At 35.7% G+C, this 26,518-nt stretch overlaps 1 protein-coding gene across 5 annotated transcripts in view; it reads right to left on the reverse strand.

The window, feature by feature from the left end:
* The window catches only part of FNDC3A (fibronectin type III domain containing 3A), a 189,972-nt gene that overhangs the window by 136,111 nt on the left and 27,343 nt on the right, over positions 1-26,518 (reverse strand). For 4 of the 5 annotated variants that reach the window (XR_005017181.1, XM_036831425.1, XM_036831424.1 and 1 more), the window contains one exon: positions 23,024-23,161. The exons of the other annotated variant lie outside the window; for it this stretch is intronic. Coding sequence is in view for 3 of the 4 variants with exons in the window: in XM_036831425.1 (XP_036687320.1) it covers positions 23,024-23,122 (99 nt within the window). In the remaining variant the exon portion in view is untranslated. The remainder of the gene's footprint in view (positions 1-23,023; positions 23,162-26,518) is intronic. 5 annotated transcript variants of the gene reach the window in all.

Here is a 26,518-nt window from a genome sequence, read left to right on the forward strand (position 1 = left end):
TGTACTTCACTAGATCCTGTTAATCTGTAGATGAGCTGGCTGATGTAATACATTTCAGCTGAAGTCTAAATAGAGATTAATAATTGTAAATAAAAGGACAACTATCAAACTAATGAATTTGAGTTTAGTTTTTAGTCCTATGAAGGAAAATCATTTTCAAACTCAGCTAAGAACACATGCTTGATACCAGCATACAAACAATTGAGATCTGTCAACCATCTACTCATTTACTTATTTGACAAATAATTAATGAGCAAATACTATATGTTAGGCACTTTTTGCAGAGTTGAGGATGTAAGGATGAATCAGTAAGGGAGATAGTTACAGCCAATTACAATGCTAAGTTAGAATACAAGGTATAATATGTGATAACTAGAAAATACATAAAAAACTTTTTTTTCTTTTAGGCTCATTTGCCTTCACAATTTCTTTTTAGAAATAAAAGTACTGTAACAGAAAAACTATGAATTTGTAATCAGGCAATTCTATATTGAAACTCTACTCTATTGCTTAATAAATGTGTGATTTCTAGACAAATTTACCTCCGTGAGCTTTAGTGTCTTTTCTAAAATACAGTGTTTTTGAAGGATTAAGGGAAACACTATATGTAAAATGCCAGCACAGTGCCTGACATACAGTAGACCCTCAAAAATAATATTTGCTTTAAATCCAGTACAAAGAGAATCCTAATTAATAATCTAGACTGTGGAATACTTCATTTACTGACAATGGTAGAAAAGTGATGTAATATCCCCCCCCACACCAAAAATATATATAGACAATGTACGCACACATGTGACATTCAGATGTTTGTGTGCACATCACGCCATGCCTTTGTGTGTACATATGTGACTACTAAGGATTTGCGTCTTCACCTACTTCGGAATGGCTTATGAAAAGATCTGTTCTTCATTCTCTTACTAATCCTACTAAAAAGGGTCATACCTGCACAAGTGCACCTTGTATTCCATTGAAGATTTACGTGAGGGTTGGCAACAATTAAATCTTTAGTTTCTAAAGCCAGTTCTGCTAAAAGGTCATATTTACATTTTTCTATTCTAAATAAAATGAAATTATGTTTAAAGAAAATTATATAGACTTCACAATAATTAAAATATCACTGTCACTTCAAATTTCTGTTCTTTTGGGTTTGCCTGTCCATATATGTATATTTTTTTTAAATTTTATTTACTTATTTATTTATTTATGGCTGTGTTGGGTCTTCGTTTCTGTGCGAGGGCTTTCTCTAGTTGTGGCAAGCGGGGGCCACTCTTCATCGCGGTGCGCGGGCCTCTCACTATCGTGGCCTCTCTTGTTGTGGAGCACAGGCTCCAGACGTGCAAGTTCAGTAATTGTGGCTCACGGGCCCAGCTGCTCCGCGGCATGTGGGATCTTCCCAGACCAGGGCTCGAACCCGTGTCCCCTGCATTGGCAGGCAGATTCTCAACCACTGCGCCACCAGGGAAGCCCCTGTCCATATATTTTTAATCATTCTATTGTTCTTTAAAAACTGACATTCAAAATAAATTCAGGGTGTCAAGTGGACGATTACAACATCACCAGCTAAAAGCTGTGTTTTTTACTTTACTGTTAACAAAGCATTTGCACACTTATTTATTTTGTTGATTTTAGGATTGAGTTAAAAATGTGAATTCACTGTTCATACAGATTATACTCAAATGATATCATATACCACCTTAACATGAACACTCTCAGTATGAACTGTCTACATTTGAAAATGAACTAATTTATCTTTTTAATAAAAATTACTGCTTTATGTTTAAAAAGCAAAATAGTTTATTTTATATGCTGACAGTCTCCTCACAGAAGAGTAAGTTTTCTTATATAAACTGCATCAGTATTTTGAAATCAATTCATTATGCTCATTAAAACTCAAACACACAAGTTTTTATATTGAGATTTAGAATTAAAGTAATGAGAAATACTCAGACTAAATAACATCTTACAACCTGACAGGATCAAGTAAAAAAGAGTTGCTTAAATAATTCTAAGTTTCAAAAGTATTATGACGACAAAGTTATATGGATGACAAATACTATTAGGTTATTTTAAACTTTGCAATAAATTATTCTAACAATAAGTGTTTATGTATATGTATGAAATAGTGTCATTTCAAATATATTAACAAATTAACTAAAATGTATACTGAGAACACTGTTTAAAAATGAATGCTAGGGGCTTCCCTTGTGGTGCAGTGGTTAAGAATCCGCCTGCCAATGCAGGGGACACAGGTTCAAGCCCTGGTCTGGGAACGTCCCACATGCCACAGAGCAACTGAGCCCACGTGCCCCAACTACTGAAGCCCGCACGCCTAGAGCCCGTGCTCTGCAACAAGAGAAGCCAACGCAATGAGAAGCCTGCGCACCGCAACGAAGAGTAGCCCCCCACCCCCGCCACAACTAGAGAAAGCCCAAGTGCAGCAACAAAGACCCAATGCAGACAAAAATAAATAATAATTTTTTTTTAAAAAGAAAAGAATGCTAATTAGTGCCTGAAAAGACTTATTTTCTTTCCAGTGTCTTACAATAGCCTGTCATAGCTTTCTTTTTTCCTAATGTACCTTCTAAAAATTTCCACATTTATAATTTCACAAAGAGTGTAGATGGACTGATCATTCATAAATAATCTCAGAAATTCTACAGTCAAATTATAAAGACTTTAGACTACTAAAAAAAAAAGAAGTTATAAAATCTCCATAATTAGCCGGACTCATCAAGAAGAAAAGGGAGAAGACGCAAATCAAAAGAATTAGAAATGAAAAAGGAGAAGTAACAACTGACACTGCAGAAATACAAAGGATCATGAGAGATTACTACAAGCAACTACTATGCCAATAAAATGGACAACCTGGAAGAAACGGACAAATTCTTGGAAAAGCACAACCTTCCGAGACTGAACCAGGAAGAAATAGAAAATATAAACAGACCAATCACAAGCACTGAAATTGAGACTGTGATTAAAAATCTTCCAACAAACAAGAGCCCAGGACCAGATGGCTACACAGGCGAATTTTATCAAACATTTAGAGAAGAGCTAACGCCTATCCTTCTCAAACTCTTCCAAAATATAGCAGAGGGAGGAACACTCCCAAACTCATTCTATGAGGCCACCATCACCCTGATACCAAAACCAGACAAAGATGTCACAAAGAAAGAAAACTACAGGCCAATATCACTGCTGAACATAGATGCAAAAATCCTCAACAATACTAGCAAACAGAATTCAACAGCACATTAAAAGGATCATACACCATGATCAAGTGGGGTTTATCCCAGGAATGCAAGGATTCTTCAATATATGCAAATCAATCAATGTGATACACCATATTAACAAATTGAAGAATAAAAACCATATGATCATGTCAACAGATGCAGAAAAAGCTTTTGACAAAATTCAACACCCATTTATGATAAAAACCCTCCAGAAAGTAGGCATAGAGGGAACTTACCTCAACATAATAAAGGCCACATATGACAAACCCACAGCCAACACCGTCCTCAATGGTGAAAAACTGAAACCATTTCCACTAAGATCAGGAACAAGACAAGGTTGCCCACTCTCACCACTATTATTCAACACTGTTTTGGAAGTTTTAGCCACAGAAATCAAAGAAAAAGAAATAAAAGAAATACAAATCGGGAAAGAAGAAGTAAAGCTGTCACTGTTTGCAGATGACATGATACTATACATAGAGAATCCTGAAGATGCTACCAGAAAACTACTAAACCTAATCAATGAATTTGGTAAAGTAGCAGGATACAAAATTAGTGCACAGAAATCTCTTGCATTCCTATACACTAATGATGAAAATCTGAAAGAGAAATTACAGAAACACTTCCATTTACCATTGCAACAAAAACAATAAAATACCTAGGAATAAACCTACCTAAGGAGACAGAAGGCCTGTATGCAGAAAACTGTAAGACACTGATGAAAGAAATTAAAGATGATATAAACAGATGGAGAGATATATCATGTTCTTGGATTGGAAGAATCAATATTGTGAAAATGACTATACTACCCAAAGCAATCTACAGATTCAATGCAATCCCTATCAAAGTACCAATGGCATTTTTCACAGAACTAGAACAAAAAATTTCAAAATTTGTATGGAAACACAAAAGACCCCAAATAGCCAAAGCAATCTTGAGAAAGAAAAATGGAGCTGGAGGAATCAGGCTCCCCGACTTCAGACTATACTACAATGCTACAGTAATCAAGACAGTATGGTACTGGCACAAAAACAGAAATACAGATCAATGGAACAGGATAGAAAGCCCAGAGATCAACCCACGCACATATGGTCACCTTATTTTTGATAAAGGAGGCAAGAATATACAATGTAGAAAAGACAGCCTCTTCAATAAGTGGTGCTGGGAAAACTGGACAGCTACATGTAAAAGAATGAAATTAGAACACTCCCTGGGCTTCCCTGGTGGCACAGTGGTTGAGAGTCTGCCTGCTAATGCAGGGGACACGGGTTCGAGCCCTGGTCTGGGAGGATCCCACATGCCGCGGAGCAACTGGGCCCGTGGGCCACAACTGCTGAGCCTGCGCGTCTGGAGCCTGTGCCCCGCAACGGGAGGGGCCGCGTTAGTGAGAGGCCCGCGCACCGCGATGAAGAGTGGCCCCCGCTTGCCGCAACTAGAGAAAGCCCTCGCACGAAACGAAGACCCAATACAGGTAAAAATAAAGAAAGAAAGAAAGAAAGAAAGAGTAGCTATTAAAAAAAAAAAAATCAGGAACTTTAAAAATACAAAAAAAAAAAAAAAAAGAACACTCCCTAACACCATACACAAAAATAAACTCAAAATGGATTAAAGACCTAAATGTAAGGCCAGACACTATCAAACTCTTAGAGGAAAACATAGGCAGAACACTCTATGACATAAATCACAGCAAGATCCTTTTTCACACAACTCCTAGAGAAATGGAAATAAAAACACAAATAAACAAACAGGACCTAATGAAACTTAAAACCTTTTGCACAGCAAAGGAAACCATAAACAAGACGAAAAGACAACTCTCAGAATGGGAGAAAATATTTGCAGATGAAGCAAGTGACACAGGATTAATCTCCAAAATTTACAAGCAGCTCATGCAGCTCAATATCACAAAAACAAACAACCCAATCCAAAAATGGGCAGAAGACCTAAATAGACATTTCTCCAAAGAAGATATACAGATTGCCAACAAACACATGAAAGAATGCTCAACATCATTAATCATTAGAGAAATGCAAATCAAAACTACAATGAGGTATCACCTCACACCAGTCAGAATGGCCATCATCAAAAAATCTACAAACAATAAATGCTGGAGAGGGTGTGGAGAAAAGGGAAACTTCTTGCACTGTTGGTGGGAACGTAAATTGATACAGCCACTATGGAGAACAGTATGGAGGTTCCTTAAAAAACTAAAAATAGAATTACCATATGACCCAGCAATCCCACTACTGGGCATATACCCTGAGAAAACCATAATTCAAAAAGAGTCATGTACCACAATGTTCACTGCAGCTCTATTTACAATAGCCAGGACATGGAAGCAACCTAAGTGTCCATCGACAGATGAATGGATAAAGAAGATGTGGCACATGTATACAATGGAATATTATTCAGCCATAAAAAGAAACGAAATTGAGTTATTTGTAGTGAGGTGGATGGACCTAGAGTCTGTCATACAGAGTGAAGGAAGTCAGAAAGAGAAAAACAAATACCGTATACCAATACATATACATGGAATCTAAAAAAAAAAAAAAAAAAAAAGTCATGAAGAACCTAGGGGCAAGATGGGAATAAAGACACAGACCTACTAGAGAATGGACTTGAGGACACAGCTGGGGGGAAGGGTAAACTGGGACAAAGTGAGAGAGTGGCATGGACATATATACACTACCAAATGTAAAATCGATAGCTAGTGGGAATCTTTATTAGCATAGCACAGGGAGATCAGCTCAGTGGTTTGTGACCACCTAGAGGGGTGGGATAGGGAGGGTGGGAGACGCAAGAGGGAAGAGATATGGGGATATATATATATATCTATAGTTGATTGACTTTGTTATAAAGCAGAAATTAACACACCATTGTAAAGCAATTATACTCCAATAAAGATGTTAAAAAAATAAATAAAAATAAAATAGCAAAATAAATAAATAAAAATAAAAAAATAACTCCATAAATTTTAACTTTATGGTAAAATGTTAAAATACACATCTTAGCAATAAATGTAAGCAATAAGCTAAAATAGCTTCATTTATATATAATTTACCCATTTAAAATATTGATGTTCTAATAGTTTTTTTGTTTTTTAAATTTTATTGAAGTATAGTTGATTTACAATGTTGTGTTAATTTCTGCTGTATAGCAAAATGACTCAGTTATACATATATACTTTTTCATATTCTTTTCTATTATGGTTTATCAGAAGATATTAACTATAGTTCCCTGTGGTATACTATAGGACCTTGTTGTTTATCCATCCTATATATACTAGTTTGCGTCAACTAATCCCAATCCTTCCCTCCCCCACCCTTCTTCCCCCTTGGCAACCACAAGTCTGTTCTCTGTATCTGTAAGTCTGTTTCTGTTTTGTAGATATGTTCGTTTGTGTTGTATTTTAGATTCCACATATAAGTGATATGTTCAGTCATAAACATGCTTATCAGTAAAGCCACTTCCAAAATCTTAGCACTTATTCTTGCTCGCATCCTCTTTAATTTCCTCATTCAATTACTGCTACTACAGCTACCAAAGGCTGCTCTAAGAGTCAACAGTTTCTTCTCCAAGTATTCCAATGTGCTGCATTCACCGAATACTGAGGGAATCTTTATTGGCAAACTGGCCCTCAGACTGTCCTTCGCTTAATAAGTCAACCTTTAAAAATCCATTCAAAGTAGAATCTTAGAGCATTTTATAGCTATCTTGGGTGAAAACACACATAGCGGTGGGATGTTAAAGGTACTATTGATTATCAGTATATTCATCAATACCTACCTCAAACCTTGTTTCCAATCAAATTAGCCAATGTATAATAATAAGCTTCCTGTTGAACAGGAATTTATCAGGTCACCATAACAACTAAATCAACAAAGAGCTGTGGTAGCAACTGCTTCTGGATCATACAATGTCAGTCAATAAGTTGGAATTTTAATAGTATGCTGCTTCCAAATACATTTCATTTTAAAGCCACAGTTTTAGTAATTTTATTTATTTTAGCTCTCTGATCTTGGAGTATGTCAGTATATTTACAGCTTATAAATACAATATGCAGATAAATATGCAAGGAAGTAGACAGTGCCACTATGCAAACAATTTATCATCATATATTTAGAAGTGTTTTAATTCTGAAATTGATTCTATAAATTTAGCCAATTTATCAAAGACTAACAAGTCTTATAACAATAATTTATTTCTAGATTACCAGCAATCACATTTATAATATATAAACACATCTAAAATATGGAGATGGGTTTTAAGATATTTTTTAATGAGATATAATCCATACACTATAAAATTTACCCTTTAAACAGTACAATTCAGTGGTTTCTAGTATACACACAGATTTGTACAACCATCACCAAAGTAAATTTTAGAACATTTTCATCACCTCAAAGAAAGTTTTGTAGACTTCTTTAACTGGCTTCTTTAACTTAGCATTAAGTTTTTGAGGTTCATCCAAGTTGTAGCATATACTGAAGTACTTCATTCCAGTTTATGGCAGAGTAACATTCCCCTGCATTGGATATATCACATTCTGTTTACCTATTCATTTGTTGACAGACATTTGAATTGTTACCGCCTTTTGGCTATTAATAAATAAAGCTGTACACGTTTTTATATGCACACATGTTTTCATTTCTCTTGAGTAAAAACCTAGGAGTAGAACTGCTGGGTCATAGGATAACTGCATGTTTAATTGTTTGAGGAACTGCCAGAATGTTTTCAAAGTGGATTCACCAGTTAACATTCCCACCAGCAGTGTATGAAGGTTCCAATTTTTCCATATCCTTGTTAACATATGCTATTATTTGATTCTAGCCATTTTAGTGGGTGTGAAGTGGTATCTTGTTGTGGTTTTCATTTGCATTTTTCTAAAGATTAATGATGTTGAACAACTTTTCATGTACTTATTGGCCATGTACATAACTTCTTTGAAAAAATTACTATTTACAACCTTTGCCCACTTTTGAATTGGGTTATCATCTTTTCATTGTTGAGCTATAAGAGTTCCATACATATTCTGAATATAAGCCCCTTATCAGATATATGATTTGCAAATATTTTCTCCTATTTTGTGGGCTACCTTTTCAGTTTTTTGATAGTGTCCCTTGAAATACAAAATTTTTCAATTTTGGTGAAGTATACTATATTTCATATTTTTCTCTTGTGTTACTAACATAGCCAGAAAACCACTGTCTAATTCAAGATCATGAAGATTTACCCCTTTGTCTTATTCTAAGAGTTTCATAGCTCAAGAATGTACTATTATTGTTCAGTTGTCTATTTCCTCAATTCTGTCAATTTTTACTTCAGGTATTTTGGGGCTCTGTTGTTAGGTGCAGATTGACCCTTCTATCATTGTAAAATGTCCTTCTTTGTCTCTGGTAACATTTTTTGTTACTAGCTATCAGTATATTAGTGTATAATATAGTCACTTCACCTGTCTTTTGGTTATAGTTTGCATGATATGTCTTTCTCCAATCTCTTTCATTTCAACCTGTTTGTATCTTTGATTTAAAGAGTGTCCCCTGGAGATCCAGCACATAGATCATGGGTTTTTATCCATTCTGTTAATCTCTGTCTTTCATTGCCATATTTAATTCATTTACATTATCAGAATTACTGATAGAGTATAATTTGTATCTATTTTGCTATATCTTCATGTAATTATGTCTTTTTTGTTCCTCAATTCCTCCATTACTGCCCTTTGTGTGTGTGTGTTAAACATTTTCTACTGTTCCATTTTAATTTTATTGTTTCTTTTACTATATTTTTTTGGAGTTATTTCTTAGCAGATGCCCTGGGGATTACAATTAGCCTGTTAATTTATAACAATCTAAATCAGATGAATTCCAACTTAATTTCAGTTGTATATAAAAACTTTGCTCCTCTATAGCTAAGTTCCTTGTCCCTTCCTTTGTGCTATTATCGTACTACTAATTGCATCTTTATACTTTATAAGTCAATAACAGTATATAATTATTGCTTTTTGCAAATGTCATTTGACTCAGAAAAGAATTAAAAACAAAAAATATATTTATACTTGTCTTTTAAATTTACCTATTAGTTACTTTTGCTGGTGCTCTTTATTTCTTCATATAGATTCAGTTACTGTTGTGTTAACAGCCCTACTGAATGCAAGGAAACAGCGTTGGAAAAGCATTCACTAACCATTCCTATGAGCCAGTGTTACCACTTCTAAATTGCTTTATTAGTATCAACTGAATCACCAATTATCTAGAACCAAGTGTTTTCAAATTTTGAATTTAAATTCAACTTCCTTATTTACTCCAAAGTGACTCAGAGTGGGGATCAGAAGACTTAGATTCTAGTGTCAACTCTGCCACTCTGTCTGTAATCTTAGATAAGCTGGTTAACTGTTAGCTTTATTTAGTTTTTCTGTGTCTAAAAATGTGGACTATTTTTTTTGCACTCTCTTTCAGTTTGGAAATTCCATAATCTCTTCATACTCATTCTTTTTCTTAAAAAAAATTATCAGGTTTCCCCCTTTATTTCCATTTCCACAGTTGGTATTCTCTAAATCCACAGTATAGATTCATACAATGGAATACTGGTAATAGTATTCTAGCATTCCATCATATGAATCCTCCAAATTCTATTCATTTCTCTACTGTTGGATATTTATATTGTTTCCAGTTCTTTCATTATTACAAAACAATGCAATGAATAGGCATGCACACGTGCCCTTGTATACATGTATAAGATTTTCTGTAGGATAACTACCTACAGAAAAGGAAACAGTGCTGGAAAAGCATATAAAAAGCAGTATATTACGTTAGATTTTAGGTATGTACTTTTCCAGCTTTGTTAAATATTGCCAGACCACTCCCCCAAATGGTTGTGCCAGCAGTGTATGAGGGATTCCACTGCTCCACAGACTTACTATATTTCAGATTTCTTAATATTTACATCCTCATTGAGGTTTTAATTTGCATTTCCCTCCGTCAAAACATAGTTCCAATCGCCTTTCTTCCCCCAAACCTTAATTAGTCCCATGAATCATCTCCAAGAAGATAGGGTACTTTGATGTATACAGGCACTTTGTTGCCAACTTTGCAGGTAACATGAAATTCTTTCTTTATACAATAAGCACTCAGGGAGAGACCTTCAAGATGGTGGAGGAGTAAGATGTGGAGATCACCTTCCTCCCCACAAATACATCTACATGTGGAACAGCTCCTACAGAACACCTACTGAACATTGGCAGAAGACCTCAGACTTCCCAAAACGCAAGAAACTCCCCACGTGCCTGGGTAGGGCAAAAGAAAAAAGAAAAAACAGAGACAAAAGAATAGGGACGGGACCTGCACCTCTGGGAGGGAGCTGTGAAGGAGGAAAGGTTTCCACACACTAGGAAGCCCCTTCGCGGGCGGAGACGGGGGGTGGTGGGGGGAAGCTTCGGAGCCACGGAGGAGAGCGCAGCAACAGGGCTGCAGAGGGCAAAGTGGAGAGATTCCCGCACAGAGGATCGGTGCTGACCAGCACTCACCAGCCCGAGAGGCTTGTCTGCTCACCCGCCAGCCAGGACGGGTGGGGGCTGGGAGCTGAGGCTCGGGCTTCAGTCAGATCCCAGGGAGAGGACTGGGGTTGGCTGCGTGAACACAGCCTGAAGGGGGCTAGTGCGCCACAGCTAGCCGGGAGGGAGTCGGGAAAACGTCTGGACCTGCCTAAGAGGCAAGAGACCATTGTTTTGGGGTACGCGAGGAGAGGAGATTCAAAGCACCTCCTAAACGAGCTCCAGAGACGGTTGCGAGCTGCGGCTATCAATGCAGACACCAGAGACAGGCATGAGACGCTAAGGCTGCTGCTGCCTCCACCAAGAAGCCTGTGTGCGAGCACGGGTCACTATCCACACCTCCCCTCCCGGGAGCCTATGCAGCCCGCCACTGCCAGGGTCCCGTGATCCAGGGACAACTTCCCTGGGAGAACACACGGCACGCCTCAGGCTGGTGCAACGTCATGACGGCTTCTGCTGCTGCAGGCTCGCCCCGCATCCGTACCCCTCCCTCCCCCTGGCCTGAGTGAGCCAGAACCCCCAAATCAGCTGCTCCTTTAACCCCGTCCTGTAACAGCGGGAACAGACGCCCTCAGGTGACCTACATGCAGAGGCGGGTCCAAATCCAAAGCTGAACCCCGGGAGCTGTGCGAACAAAGAAGAGAAAGGGAAATCTCTCCCAGCAGCCTCAGGAGCAGCGATTAAATCTCCACGATCAACTTGATGTACCCTGCATCTGTGGAATATCTGAATAGACAATGAATCATCCCAAAATTGAGGTGGTGGACTTTGGGAGCAACTGTAGACTTGGGGTTTGCTGTATGTGACTGACTGGTTTCTGGTTTTATGTTTATTTTAGTTTAGTATTTAGAGTTTATTATCATTGGTAGATTTGTTTATTGATTTGGTTGCTCTCTTTTTTTCTTATATATAGACATATATATTTTTTTTCCTTCTTCTCCTTTTGTGAGTGTGTATGTATATGCTTCTTTGTGTGATTTTGTCTGTATAGCTTTGCTTTTACCAATTGTCCTAGGGTTCTGTCTGTCCGTTTTTTTGTTTTTTTTGTTTTTCTTTAGTATAGTTTTTAGCGCTTGTTATCATTGGTGGATTTGTTTTTTGGTTTGATTGCTCTCTTCTTTCTTTCTTTCTTTTTTCTTTATTACTTTAAAAATTTTTTATTTTAACTTTATTTCTTTTTATTTTTTCTTTCTTTCTTTCTCCCTTTCTTCCGAGCTGTGTGGCTGACAGGGTCTTGGTGCTCCGGCCGGGTGTCAGGCCTGAGCCTCTGAGGTGGGAGAGCTGAGTTCAGGACATTGGTCCACCAGAGACCTCCTGGCTCCACGTAATATCAAACGGCGAAAGATCTCCATCTCAACGCTAAGACCCAGCTCTACTCAACAACCAGCAAGCTACAGTACTGGACACCCTATGCCAAACAACTAGCAAGACAGGAACGCAACCCCACCCATTAGCAGAGAGGCTGCCTAAAACCATAATAAGGTCACAGACACCTCAAAACACACCACCAGACACGGTAATGCCCACCAGAAAGACAAGATCCAGCCTCATCCACCAGAACACAGGCACCAGTCCCCTCCACCAGGAAGCCTACACAACTCACTGAACCAATGTTAGCCACTAGGGGAAGACACCAAAAACAACGGGAACTACGAACCTGCAGCCTGCGAAAAGGAAACCCCAAACACAGTAAGTTAAGCAAAATGAGAAGACAGAGAAACACATAGCAGATGAAGGAGCAAGGTAAAAACCCACCAGACCAAACAAATGAAGAGGAAATCGGCAGTCTACCTGAAAAAGAATTCAGAGTAATGACAGTAAAGATGATCCAAAATCTTGGAAATAGAATGGAGAAATACAAGAAACGTTTCACAAGGACCTAGAAGAACTAAAGAGCAAACAAGCAATGATGAACACCACAATAAATGAAATTAAAAATACTCTAGAAGGGATCAATAGCAGAATAACTGAGGTAGAAGAATGGAAAAGTGACCTGGAAGATAACATAGTGGAGATAACTACCACAGAGCAGAATAAAGAAAAAAGAATGAAAAGAATTGAGGACAGTCTCAGAGACCTCTGGGACAACATAAAATGCACCAACATTTGAATTATAGGGGGTCCCAGAAGAAGAAGAGAAAAAGAAAGGGAATGAGAAAATATTTGAAGAGATTATAGTTGAAAAGTTCCCTAATATGGGAAAGGAAATAGTTAATCAAGTCCAGCAAGTGCAGAGAGTCCCATACAGGATAAATCCAAGGAGAAACACGCCAAGACACATATTAATAAAACTATCAACAATTAAATACAAAGAAAAAATATTAAAAGCAGCAAGGGAAAAACAACAAATAACATACAAAGGAATCCCCATAAGGTTAACAGCTGATCTTTCAGCAGAAACTTTGCAAGCCAGAAGGGAGTGGCAGGACATATTTAAAGTGATGAAACGGCAAAACCTAAAACCAAGATCACTTTACACAGCAAGGATCTCATTCAGATTCGATGGAGAAATTAAAACCTTTATACACAAGCGAAAGCTAAGAGAATTCAGCACCACCAAAGCAGCTTTATAACAAATGCTAAAGTGAGAGTGGCATGGACTTACATATACTACCAAATGTAAAATAGCTAGTGGGAAGCAGCCGCATAACACAGGGAGATCAGCTCGGTGCTTTGTGACCACCTAGAGGGGTGGGATAGGGATGGTGGGAGGGAGACACAAGAGGGAGGAGATATGGGGATATATGTATATGTATAGCTGATTCACTTTGTTATAAAGCAGAAATTAACACACCATTGTAAAGCAATTATACTCCAATAAAGATGTTAAAAAAAAAAAGCACTTATTAATGTGCCAGTTAAGTTTACCAACTGTTTTAGTTTTAAAATGCCAATTTCTATATTACATAGGTGTACAGACCATTAGGTGGTCAATTATGTTTACAAACACATATAAGACACTGGAATTAATGTTTACTAATTAAACAATAGGCATTTTATTCAGATATTCCCCAAGAGGAAAGTATATTTATTTTTGTGCACACAGGAGGTATGTGGATATTTCCTCTAAAATTCAACTAGTATACATACCTATCATGATAATAGATAAAATGAAACAGACAATTCCAAATGATGATTTGACTGTAGAGCAACTGCCAACAACATACTGCTTGTGGAAGTGTAAACTGGTACAGCCTCTTTGGAAACCTTTTTCTTTGCCATCAGTGGGGCGGGAAAAAATAATCTTACCCTAGAAGGAGGCAGCAGCTATCTGGGGAAAATAATAGTCCTCCACAATAAGGGAAGACAGAAGGTAGTAGTAAAAGTTTGGTGTTTGAGGGAATTTGAGGAGAGTTCAATTGTATTTGAGGTATTCTGGGATGTATAAGTAGAGATAAACAACAACAAAAAGTAATAGTCACTAGTTGAACATATATATTCCCTATGACCCATGCACTCCACTATTAGGTATATACCCAAAAGAAAAGCATGCACATGTATAAAAGTAGTGTACAAGAATGTTCTTGAAGAACTACTTGTGATAATCAAAAAGTGGAAACAACCCAAGTTTCCATCAATAGTAAATTGAAGCGATTAAGGTATATTCATAGAATGGAATATTATGCAGGAAATACTATGCTACAGGTGGTAACATGGATAAATCTCATGCATATAATGTTGAGCAAAATAATATATACAGTATAATTCTATTTATGTAAAATTCAAATCAGGCAAAACTTATCCTTGGTTTGGGGAGGAAAAAGGGGATACTGTTTGGGAGAGAGGGGTTACTTCTTGGGAAGGGTTGCAAGGGTAATCCTTCCCAAGAAGTGTCTTGGGGGTGCTGGTAAAGTTCTATTTCTTGACCTGAGGGTGGTTACAGGGGCTATGTTCACTTTATTTTTTTTAATTGGGCTGCACAGAAATGATTTGTGCACTTTTCTGACATATGTTCGTTTAAATAAAGACATTCTAAAATCCTAAAACAGTTTGGATAAAGCAAAATTTCCACCTCTTGCCAACAAATCTTTTTCTTGAAAAGAATAATCACTGTTAATAAATGCGTATGTATGTGTCCAGAGCTTTTCTTCCTGTGATATATGTGTATATGTACACTTGGAACTGCGTGTTTTTTTTTCTTTTTTCAACTATTAGTTTTTAAATTGAAAAAGTAATAAATCCACAAGATTAAAAAATATTCAAACAGTACAAAAGGTTGTATAGTAAAATGTAAACTTTTTCTGGGGTCAGTCCCTGCTTATAATTTCTTGTATAACTTTCTGTCATGTGTTTACATGTATGTGCATATTTGTCTGATTTTCAAAATGTTCTTTTCTGAAAAATCACACAAATGCATTTCAGGAATTTGAATCCTGGGCATTCTATCTGGTGGTAAGAAGATATATAACAGTACTTTGAATATATAATGACCATGGTTTATTATTAAAAGGGAAATGTTATGAGAGCTGAAAAAGCAGAATTCAACTTCTATTTCTACAAACATCTGTATAATTTTTGACAAAAAAATCTTGCTTTGTATTAAGCTAATGTAAGAACATAGAAAAGATCACGGGAAAAATCATTTTTGTAAGAAGACTCCTTTTCACTTAGTATCTCCTATTACAGAAGTTTATAATCAGATTCACTTTAAAGAATTTTCAGTATTCCATGGATAATTTTTAGTTGAATGCATTTCCTTGTTTATTCAGTGCTGCTTAGAAGTTATTCTTTATTTCCTCCTCACTTCAGCCCAAATTACATTTCTTATAAGTCAACAATTTCTACAGGATTCTGGGGCACAGGATTTGACAAACTACAAAGTCACTTAACTAGAGAATTAGGAATTATTCTAACTGTAGAATATCTAGGAGTTAATTTAATAGAAAATCAATTATTTTTAGACCAGGATCCATCAAATTTCCATGACCATTATGTTTCATTTCCTTAAGATGTTGTTCCCTTTAGAGTTTGGTGATTCTGTCTTTCACAACAGGTTTAAGTGTGTATGTATATATATATATACACTTACATGTATTTCATTAAAATACTGTAAAATATTTAATGTTTTAAGTTACAGAAACAGCCAGGTGGCAATACCTTGCAAGGTTGCAGAAAGGTTTTCCAGGAGGTGGCATATGCCCTAAATTGGCGTCCAGTATATGGTGCTGTTTCTCTCATAGCCAGGACTCGCGAGTCCAGGTCGAAGAATCAAGGGGTGGAAATGGGAGGGGTACCACTCTCTTGTAATAGAAGTATAAGAGATTATTATCCTGCAAGGTTGCTAGATATTAAAGCAATATAAACTGTGTTTCTAGTTACCAACAACAGAACATGAAATTTCACACACACACGCACACAATTTCTAATACCTTAGATATACCAACTTCAACTTCAAGGACTGAAAGACTCAATATTATAAAGATGTCAATTCTCTCCTAACTTGATCTATAGATGCAAAGTAATCCAAATCCAAATCTCAGCAGGCTGTGTATGTGTATATTGATAAGCTAATTCTAAAATTTATATGTAAATGCAAAGGCCAAGAATATCAAGACACTCTCAAAGAACAACAAAGTGAGATGGTTTGCCCTACTAGACACCAAGACTCCATTTAAAGTGTCCTGGCACAGGGATAATCAAACAGATCAATGGAATAGAATTAATAATCCAGAAACAATTCCACAAATATATGGTCACTTAACTTATGGCATAAATATCACTGTAAAGTGATAGGAAAATGATAGTCATTTCAATAAATGGTGTGAGATAATTCAATATACATATGGAAAAATAATCAAATTGAACCCATGCTTGACACAGTTCACAGAAATCAACTCCAGTGGATTTCTGAATAAAATGTTCAAAGCAAAACTATACTTTTTAGAATATAGGAAAATATTTTCATTGCCTCAGTGTAGGAAAGAATTAAACAAAAAACAATACACTAACTCTAGATAAAAAGAACTGATAAATTTGACCACATTACAATTAAGAATTGTTCATCAAAAGACACTAAAGAGTGTGGTTACAAGGATAAGAGAAAGCATTCACCACATTGGTGACTGACAAAAGGTTTATATCCAGAATATATATCAAGAGTTTTGACAAATCAAAAAGAAAAAACAGTATCAAACTAGAAACTGTCCAGATGTCCACCAAGAATAGAAGAGATAAATGAATACACTGTTGTATATCCATACATGGAATCCTATACAACAATGAAAACAAATTTCAGCAACATCCAATAAGAATGAATCTTAAAAACAATGTTGTACGAAACCAGCAAGACACAAAAGAACAGTTACAGTAAAGATTACTTTAAAGATCAAGAATAGGCAAATCTAAACAATTATTGCTTAGTGATGTATGCATAGATAAAACTATAAAGAAAAGTCTGGAAGTAATTCCCATAGAAGTAAGGATAGTGGTAACCTCCAACTAGAGAGGGTATTGTGATGTAGAAGGAACACACAGGGGATTTCTAGGGTGTTGGCAATATTCTACCTCTTACTCTGGCTGGCAGTTATAAGATTTATGCTCTATAATCATGTGCTATATGTGCTATATTATATATTTGTTTGTGTACTTTTCTATATATATAGGTTATAGCTTACAATTTAAACAGGTTTTGAAAACAGTAAGCTGAGGAGATGTTCCATGTTTCCTTAAATTCTGTATTTGTCTATTTGGCATCTGTACAACACAGGGCCAATTATTTTAATTATTTTCTTATTTTCTTATTTTCTGTGTTCTTGATGCTCTGGCATTTATGGCTGAGCTGGCTGGGGAGAGACTGCCTGTCCCAGGGCTAACCAATTCTTAGAGGTAGCAAAGGGCTCAACCAGGAGCACACCTCTCATATGCAAACCAACCAATTTCAAGTCTACAGCTCCAACTAACCCCCTTACTGAACTCTTACACACCAAGCCAATATTTCTGCTGCCCTAAATCACCCCATGGCCAAGTAACAGGAAACTAAAGACCACCTGTATGGTCTGCCAGAATTATTTTTTTTAATTTTCTTAAAATTGAGATATAATTGGGCTTCCCTGGTGGCGCAGTGGTTGAGAATCTGCCTGCTAATGCAGGGGACACGGGTTCGAGCCCTGGTCTGGGAAGATCCCACGTGCCGCGGAGCAGCTAGGCCCGTGAGCCACAACTACTGAGCCTGCATGTCTGGAGCCTGTGCTCCACAACAAGAGAGGCCGTGATAGTGAAGAGGCCCGCACACCGCGATGAAGAGTGGCCCCCGCTTGCCGCAACTAGAGAAAGCCCTCGCACAGAAACGAAGACCCAACACAGCCAAAAATAAATATAAAAATAAATAAATAAATAAATAAGATTACTATTAAAACTGAGATATAATTAATAGAACATTATATTAGTTTTAAGTGTACAACATAATGATTTGATATATGAATATATTACAAAATAATTACCACAGTAGTTTAGTCAACACCTACCACCACACATAGTTACAAATTTTTTCTTGTGATGACAACTTTTAAGATCCACTCTCTTAGCAACTTTCAAATACAATACAGTGTTGTTAACTATAGTCACCTTGCTGTATATTACATTCCTAGGACTTATTTATCTTATAACTGGAAGTTTGTACCTTTTGGCCATCTTCACCCATTTTGCCCATCCCCCCTCAACCACCCACCTCTGCCAACTACCAATCTGTTCTCTGTATCTGTATATGTTCATTTGTATATGTTCAAATGTATACGTTCATTTTTTAAAATATTCCATATATAAGTGAGACCATACAGTAATTGTCTTTCTCTGTCTGACATTTCACTCAGCATAACGCCCTCAAGGTACATACATGTTGTGGCAAATGGTAAGATCTTCTTCTTTTTCATGACTTAATAATATTCCATCGTGTGTATGCATATACATATACACATACATACACACACACCACAACTTCTTTATCTTTTCATCCACTGATGGATACATAGGTTGTTTCCATGTCTTCACTACTGTAAATAATGCTGCAACAAACACAATAATGCTGCAACACAAAAATGTACATACATTTTTTCCAGACAGTGATTTCACTTCCTTCAGATAAATACCAAGAAATAAAATTGCAGGATCATATAGTAGTTCTATTTTTAATTTTTTGAGGAATCTCCCTACTGTTTTCCATAGTGCCTGCACCAATTTATCCATACCTTCCTACCAACAGTATACAAGGGTTTCCTTTTCTCCATATCCTAGTCAATACTTGTTATTTCTTGCCTCCCACAATTATTAAATAACCAATCCTAAGCTACTTACTCTACACTGTTGTGCCTTTCCTGAGAAAACACCAATTTAATGGCTTTGGCCTAGGCTTTCCTCTTGTTCCTGCTTCTGCCTCCTGACCAAAACGTGATGTTTCCCCTGTGGCCCAGCATGGCATGGTGTGCTCCCTTCTTTCAGGAAATGTAAGTAATAAAAATTTGCCTTCAATGGCATTAGTCTCTCTATGTCATTACTCAGTCACCTCCATAAATCAAAATCAAGCAGGTACAAGTGAGAAAATAATTATAGTTATAAAATAATAATTAAAAAATGAATGAAATGGAGAAGATTCTGATAAAGAAGCTAGACAGGCACTGAGTTTTGAAAGATCTTAGCCAAAAGTTTAAATGCATTCAATATTTTTGGAAGGTAAATGAGTAAAAATTAGAGAAGGTAAAGTTAAATTAGGAAAGTACTGAACCACACAAGAAACCAAAATATCTGAACTTTCTTTTGATGGTAGCAATAGTGAATACAGCTGGGAGCATTCCACTTGTGCTTGAAGTTCATATTCCCTAAAGCATATTTGGGGGTTCTAACAGGGCAGCACAAGCACTCATAAACGCTTTACCTGCTCTATCAGGAAAGGATACAATCTCAAATCAAGGACATGCTTGAGAATGCGAAATGGTATAGCCACTCTGGAAAACAGTTAGTTTCTTATAAAGTTAAACAGAGTCTTACCGAACAATCTAGCACTGATGTTCCTAGATATTTATCCAATTGAGTTGAAAGCTTACGTCTATCCAAAAACCTACACATAAATGTTTAGAGCAGCTTTATTTATAATCACCAAAAACTAGAAACAATCAAGCTGTCCTTTAACAGGTGAATGAATAAACCGGGACATTCAAACAATGAAGTATTATGCAATAGTAAAAAGGAGCTATTGAAATAGCCACAAGAAGAAATTTTCCAGACCATATTGCTAAGTGAAAGAAGTTGGTCTGAAAAAGCTACATACTGTATGAATCAAATTATAAGATATTCTGGAAAAAGACAAAAATTATAGGGACAGTAAAAATATCAGTGGTTGCCAAAGTTTCAGGGGTGGGGAGTGAGGGAGGGATAATAGAGCACAGCAGAGTTTTAAGGCAGTTAAACTGTTCTGTATAATACTGTAATAGTGATATACAGCATTACACATTTGTTAAAACCCATAGAACTGTACAATACCAAGAATGAACCCTGATGTAAACCATGGAACTTAATAATAATGTATCAATAATGGTTTATTAATTGTAACAAATGTACCTATTAAGATGTTAATAATAGGGGAAACTGTGTGGGAGAGGCACATGAAAAAACCACTCTGCTCAATTTTTCTGTGAACCTAAAACGCTCTAAAAATAAAGTTTATTATAGAAAAAAGGGGAATGAAATTCTTCAAACACAAAAAATAGTTCAGGTGCTGCCAATCAAAATGAATGATAAATGTCTATTATAGCTTCCCTAAAAGCAACACCAGCAGTAATGATGTCAGGAGAGAGTCCCTCTAGTATAATTCATAAGCCAAAAGACCCACTATGTATAATGTGACATTGTATAAAATATGTTTGCTATAAAAAATTAGAAAATATTAATGAGTAGATAGATAATCTGGATGGCTAACCATAAGAAAATTAATTTGATCTCAAGGGATGGAACAGAAATCTCATATTCCCAAGAAATAGAATAATATTCCCAAGAGAGTAAAGACAAGGGACAACCTATCTGTTTTCCTAAATTTTTAACATCATGCATGTACCCGAGACTTCCTCCTGTCAGGAACTGTCTTTAGCTTGCTTCTTTACTCTGGGCACCAACCAGGTAGTGTCATATCACCAGAGGCAAGCTCTAACTTGGCCATGCTTGGCATACCAGTAAGTTCCTGAGTTAAGACAAAGAGATGCATGTTGTCAGTTGTTATCTACTTACTGTTATCTACTTTTCTTCAGTTCCTTACATTCTACCATAGCTATTGGTCCACTCTCTCACACTTATACTTTAGTTTGTATCCATCATAATTATCTATTATCTTACTATAACTATCTCTGTTGACTTAAGTCCTGACTGACATACCTATATAGTTTCTTCAGTCTTTTAAACATTTATTAAGTGCTTCAATTCAAATTTAGCAAATATTTACTGAGCTCCTTCAAGCTCATTTCACCCTCATAGCTACAGCTACTTTAAGCAGCTATTACTACCTCTATCTTATAGAGAAGCAAACATACACAGAGAAGTTAAATACTTTGTCTTAAGTCACCCAAATCAAATCTAAGTCTATCAACCAAATCCTATGCTCTTTCCACTCATTTTTCTCTCTCCCTATCAAACTACAAGGCACTCTCTTTGCCAGTTAGAATTTAAGGCTTTATTCCACTTCTTGACACCTGATTTTTCAAACCCTAACTAAAAAAAATTAGGTCTTCTAGACCTAGTGACTCTCCCTGATCCTTCAAATCTTGCTCTAGTGTGCTCTTCTATTCCCAGCTCCTTTCTCTATATCCATCTACACAACTACTACTATATGCTAGCCATGGTGCCCTCAAGATTTCAAGAAAAATTCTGCCAAGAGAATCTCCTTTTGGGGGAAAAGAGAGAAATAAGTCTTAGGAAGTCACTGTGGGTCTTGTTTCAGCCTACTGTCTTCCCTTTAACAGACTATACACTTTAGCAACTATATCAGTGTACTGTAATTAACTGCTTAATAGATTTTTTCTTGTATTACACTATAAACAACTTGAAGCCAGTGATCTGCCTGAAGCAACAATGATAACTGAAAGCACTCCCAGAGCCTCGAAGTAAATGAATATCTGCCACATCTATTATTTTTTAGGGAGAAGAAAATTTTAACAGACTTAAATTTGACTATAAAAATCAACTTTAGTGAAAAGAGGTTGCTGCTAAAAGCTATAAGAGCACATGTGAAAATCAAAACCAATATATACTTTAGAAAACAAGCTAATCACTTGATTTTTCAATAGCCAAGTTAATAAAGTAGTCCCTTATCTTGTAAGCAAATAATAACTGTCCACTATAGACACGAACTTTGTAAAGTAACAAAATAAGACTACATTATTTTAGTTTCCCAAGGAAGCAGTATGAGTAATGGAGCAAAAAAGCTTTGTGTGATCTTGAGCCTTTCTGAAACTCATTTTGTTTCATCTGCAATAGGGACAGGATTGCTGAAAGAATTAAATAAGATCATAAAGTTCTTAGCACATGTTTTTTATATAGTGAGAACTCAAATTGTTCCTTCTTATTATTATTATTTATTATGTCCTTAATCTTTGTTTCTTCACTTACAATATTAAAATTACTACCATACAGGGTAGTTGTGAGAATTAAGTACATTGCTTGGCACATAACAGGTACTTATGAAAGTCCCTCATTCCCATCCCTTTAGGATTATTGAGGGAATGAGGCATCAACAAAATAAGAGAACTTTATTTATAAAGCCCTGGGTTGGGAGAAAAACACACCATGAATTGTGTGTTTGCTTTTGGGAGGGGGGATTCTGGTGAGGAGAAAAGAAGAAAAAGAGATAACATTTTATTATAATATAATGCAGGCAGTCATTTAATCACATAATTAAGTCATGATTTCATAATGATTTGAAATAATGATTTATAATAATCATTAAGGTACAAGGTTAAACTTAGTTGAAAAACACTCAGGGACTAGTACGTTGTCTAAAGTAAAACAAAAAAAATTTCAGTGGGAACTAAATATAAACACAAGAAATTTAATCATTAATTAGTGAGACATTTTAGAAGCAACTTCACAAACAGTCTCATTATTTCATCGTCCTATAAAACCAAAACAACATTTTGAACTGGAGTTTAAAATATGAATTAACAGGAACCTACTGTTGTGATGTCTCATTCTGTTCTAAATTTTGCATTCTTCTGAAAGAAATACATGTGTACTAGACATAAGAAAATAAACATTTCAGTTTCCTTACCTGTTGTGTTCCATCTGCACTTACAATAGGGGCAGATAGAAGAGAAATATCACTACTTAAAATCTGAGTTGTATCCAGTAGTGGTGGATGTTCTGCCATTATCAATAAGACATTAATATACCGGATAACCCTCCAACTCTGAAAAACAAAAATATATAGCCATTTGTGTGTACATCGTTAAAAATATATTAAAATATAATACATTCAAGATAAAGATAGATTCTTGTCAAAGGAAATTTTACAATACTCTGTTGACAGCTTTTTTCTGTCAACAGATCATTTAAGGAAATATATTTCTTATTTACCAGCTGTCTGTCAATGTCGACAGCAAACCAAGATACACATCAGGAGCTTCTACTTAAATTCCATGTCTAGGGACTTCCCTGGTGGCAAGTGGTTAAGAATCCTCCTGCCAATGCAGGGGACACAGGTTCGAGCCGTGGTCCAGGAAGATCCCACGTGCTGCAGAGCAACTGAGCCCGTGCACCACAACTACTGAGCCTGCGCTCTAGAGCTCGAGCCACAACTACTGAGCCCGCGTGCCACAACTACTGAAACCCGCATACCTAGAGCCTGTGTTCCGCAACAAGAGAAGCCACCGCAATGAGAAGCCCGTGCACCACAACTAAGAGTAGCCCCCACTCGCCACAACTAGAGAAAACCCGTACGCAGCCACGAAGACCCAACACAGCCAAAAATAAAAATAAATTCCATGTCTGTCTGTCTCTCTATTCCTTCCACCTCTATATAATATTTATTTAACCACCACTACTTTAGCTAAACAGTGGGATAGGAATTAAAATGCAATGATTGAATGAGGCAACTCTATCACTGATTTTTTAATCTGAGCTGAGAAGGTGTTTATGAAGGCCCAGTTTCCCCTCATCACCCTACCAGTCTCTAGGAACTCACAAGAATTATAATTTTTCACTGATTCCTCAAACAGCAAAATTTGAAAAATTTGCTCGGGATTAGAAAAAGAATCTTCAAGTTTTAAGTGTTAAGCTCTGGCTTTGGTCTTCTGTCATTCTGGTTTTATTATTTTTTTCTGAATACTTTACAATAAGCCAAATCATTTCAGTGATACAAGCACATACACTTAGAACTCTTTAACTGTATATACAGTATCACTTATATAAAAAGTAAAAGATTTGATATAAGCAATATTAGTCTACCATACATAACATCAACCATTAAAACATCAGCAAATTACAAGTCAAAATGAGTACAATTGAGCTTAATCATAAATTTTATCAAATCTATACTGAAAGACAAAATAACAAACATTTTTGGATGCTTGCAGCATTCTACAATTCAGCAGTGTCAAAATGTTTAACTTTTATAAGACATTAAATTCATGCTATTTATTTAAAAATCTTGAATCTTTGCAGAAAACTTTCATACAAGTTGATTTAACCTAAAAACAGTTTTCTATTTAGATACATAAACACTGTTTTAAGATTAAAAAAAATATTCAATACAGGTATCTACTTCAAGATTTTATACTTAAAACTATAGTATGGAACATTTTATATTATTTAACTATCTCATAAAAATGCATGCCATTTAAACATAACGTATACATAAATATTTATACAATAAATACATATGATATAAACACATGTATGTTTTATATATACAGTATATAAACATTTTTATAGACATATAAATGAAGGGGCAAATCTAAATTCTGGCTTAATCTGTATTGCTATATTTCTTAAAGTCCAACAAAATCACTGAGTACCTTAAATCATGTCAAATAATTTCACTCTGTGGAACACACGAAGAATTATATATAAGATGGGAAAGAGTCAATGTATTTTCCCTCTTGCATGTCATAAGATTTAGTTCAAGAAGAAACATTTTAGGAAGCTAACTCAGGATTAACCAGAGAAAGTTTATAAGTAATTTACCTTTTAAAATTAATAAATTAAAAAAATAACAACCACTGAGAATTTTTCTTTTGTCATTGTATTCTAATATTTTATTTAATATGCTTAGTTAAAACTGCAAGCCACCATTATTACAAAAATGTTAGAATGTAATGCTGAAGATACAACCATAATTTGGTTTCAAGAGGTGGACTGGAAGCTTTACAAATAAAAATAGAAATTTCTTCTGACTCTCCAGTTAATTCCAAGAACAGTGGTATTATACAATGAATCTGAAGCCATATGCTGCTATGTTTTAATATTATCATTCCATTTAAGGTGTTATCTCTGATTTTACTCTTTTCAAAGCTATAACATCGTTTCATTTATGAACTGCCTTCTTTTATGGCCATATTCATCACACTACATGCAAAGTAGCTGGATTTATTTCAGCTTGCAAATTGGAAACTTCAGTCATGCAACTAAAATGTTGCATTTAGAAACCTAAAAATTCCTTTCATTCCTGCATAGAGAACACTGTCAGCTTCTTCTTTAAATCAATTTCTTCTAATTTTGTTACTACTAAGTTCCTGTGTTCTCATCTTATCTTGTGACCACAAATACCCACTTGTTTTAAGTTATGCATCTATTTTTGCTTGCTTTTTAATAATGTAATATTTGATACGTGCAAAAAAGGGGAGAAGTGATTTGTTCCATTTGCTAATTTCCATGGAATACATATTCCTCCATGCCCCATTTCAAGCCATCATGGTTTAAAAATCGACCTAAAAATGCCTGAATTTTTAACAATCAACTTTTATATACAAGTACAAGATGGCTCCAGCATATCTGTTTATATCTATATCTATGTATCAATATTTGACCATCTATGTGGTAATAATACAATAAAATATTAACATTTGGGGGGTCCGTGTGAAGAACAGCTGGATATCTTTGTACTATTCTTGCAAATTTTCTATTAGTCAGAATTCTAACTAATGTCAAATTAAACAGTGTTTAAAAAATTGATGCCAGGTAGATTGTATGCATATCTGAATGCAAAAAGTAAGACAAAAAAACTTCTGAAGATAACACAAAAGAATATCTTCATAACTGTGACACAGAGAAAGATTTTTTAAACAGGGTATAAATGTTTCTTAAATCATAAAGGAAAAGAATGACATATTGAACTTCATGAAAATTAAGAACTACGATTCATTTAAAAAATCTTTAAGAGAATGAAAATGCAAGCCACAGACTGAAAAATATTTACAACACATACAACTGGAAAAGAGGACATATTTAGTAATATATACAGGCCTCCTACAAATTGAGTTTTTAAAAAATAGAAAAATGAGATGAGACTTGAATGTGCTCTTCACAAAAGCGGAAATTCAAGAGACCAATAAACATATGAGAAGATTCTCAAGTTCATTATTTATTAGGAAAAAGCTAATTAAAATCATAATGAAATACCACCACATACTAGGATAGTAAAAATGGAAAAGACTTACAATATCAAGTATTAGTGAGGCTACAGAGCAACTAGCACACTCATATGGAATGTGAATGAAAACTCATAAAATCACTTTGGAAACCAGTTTGATACTACCTACCAAAATTG

Source organism: Balaenoptera musculus, chromosome 18 (genome assembly GCF_009873245.2).
Source record: "Balaenoptera musculus isolate JJ_BM4_2016_0621 chromosome 18, mBalMus1.pri.v3, whole genome shotgun sequence".
Taxonomy (NCBI): domain Eukaryota; kingdom Metazoa; phylum Chordata; class Mammalia; order Artiodactyla; family Balaenopteridae; genus Balaenoptera; species Balaenoptera musculus.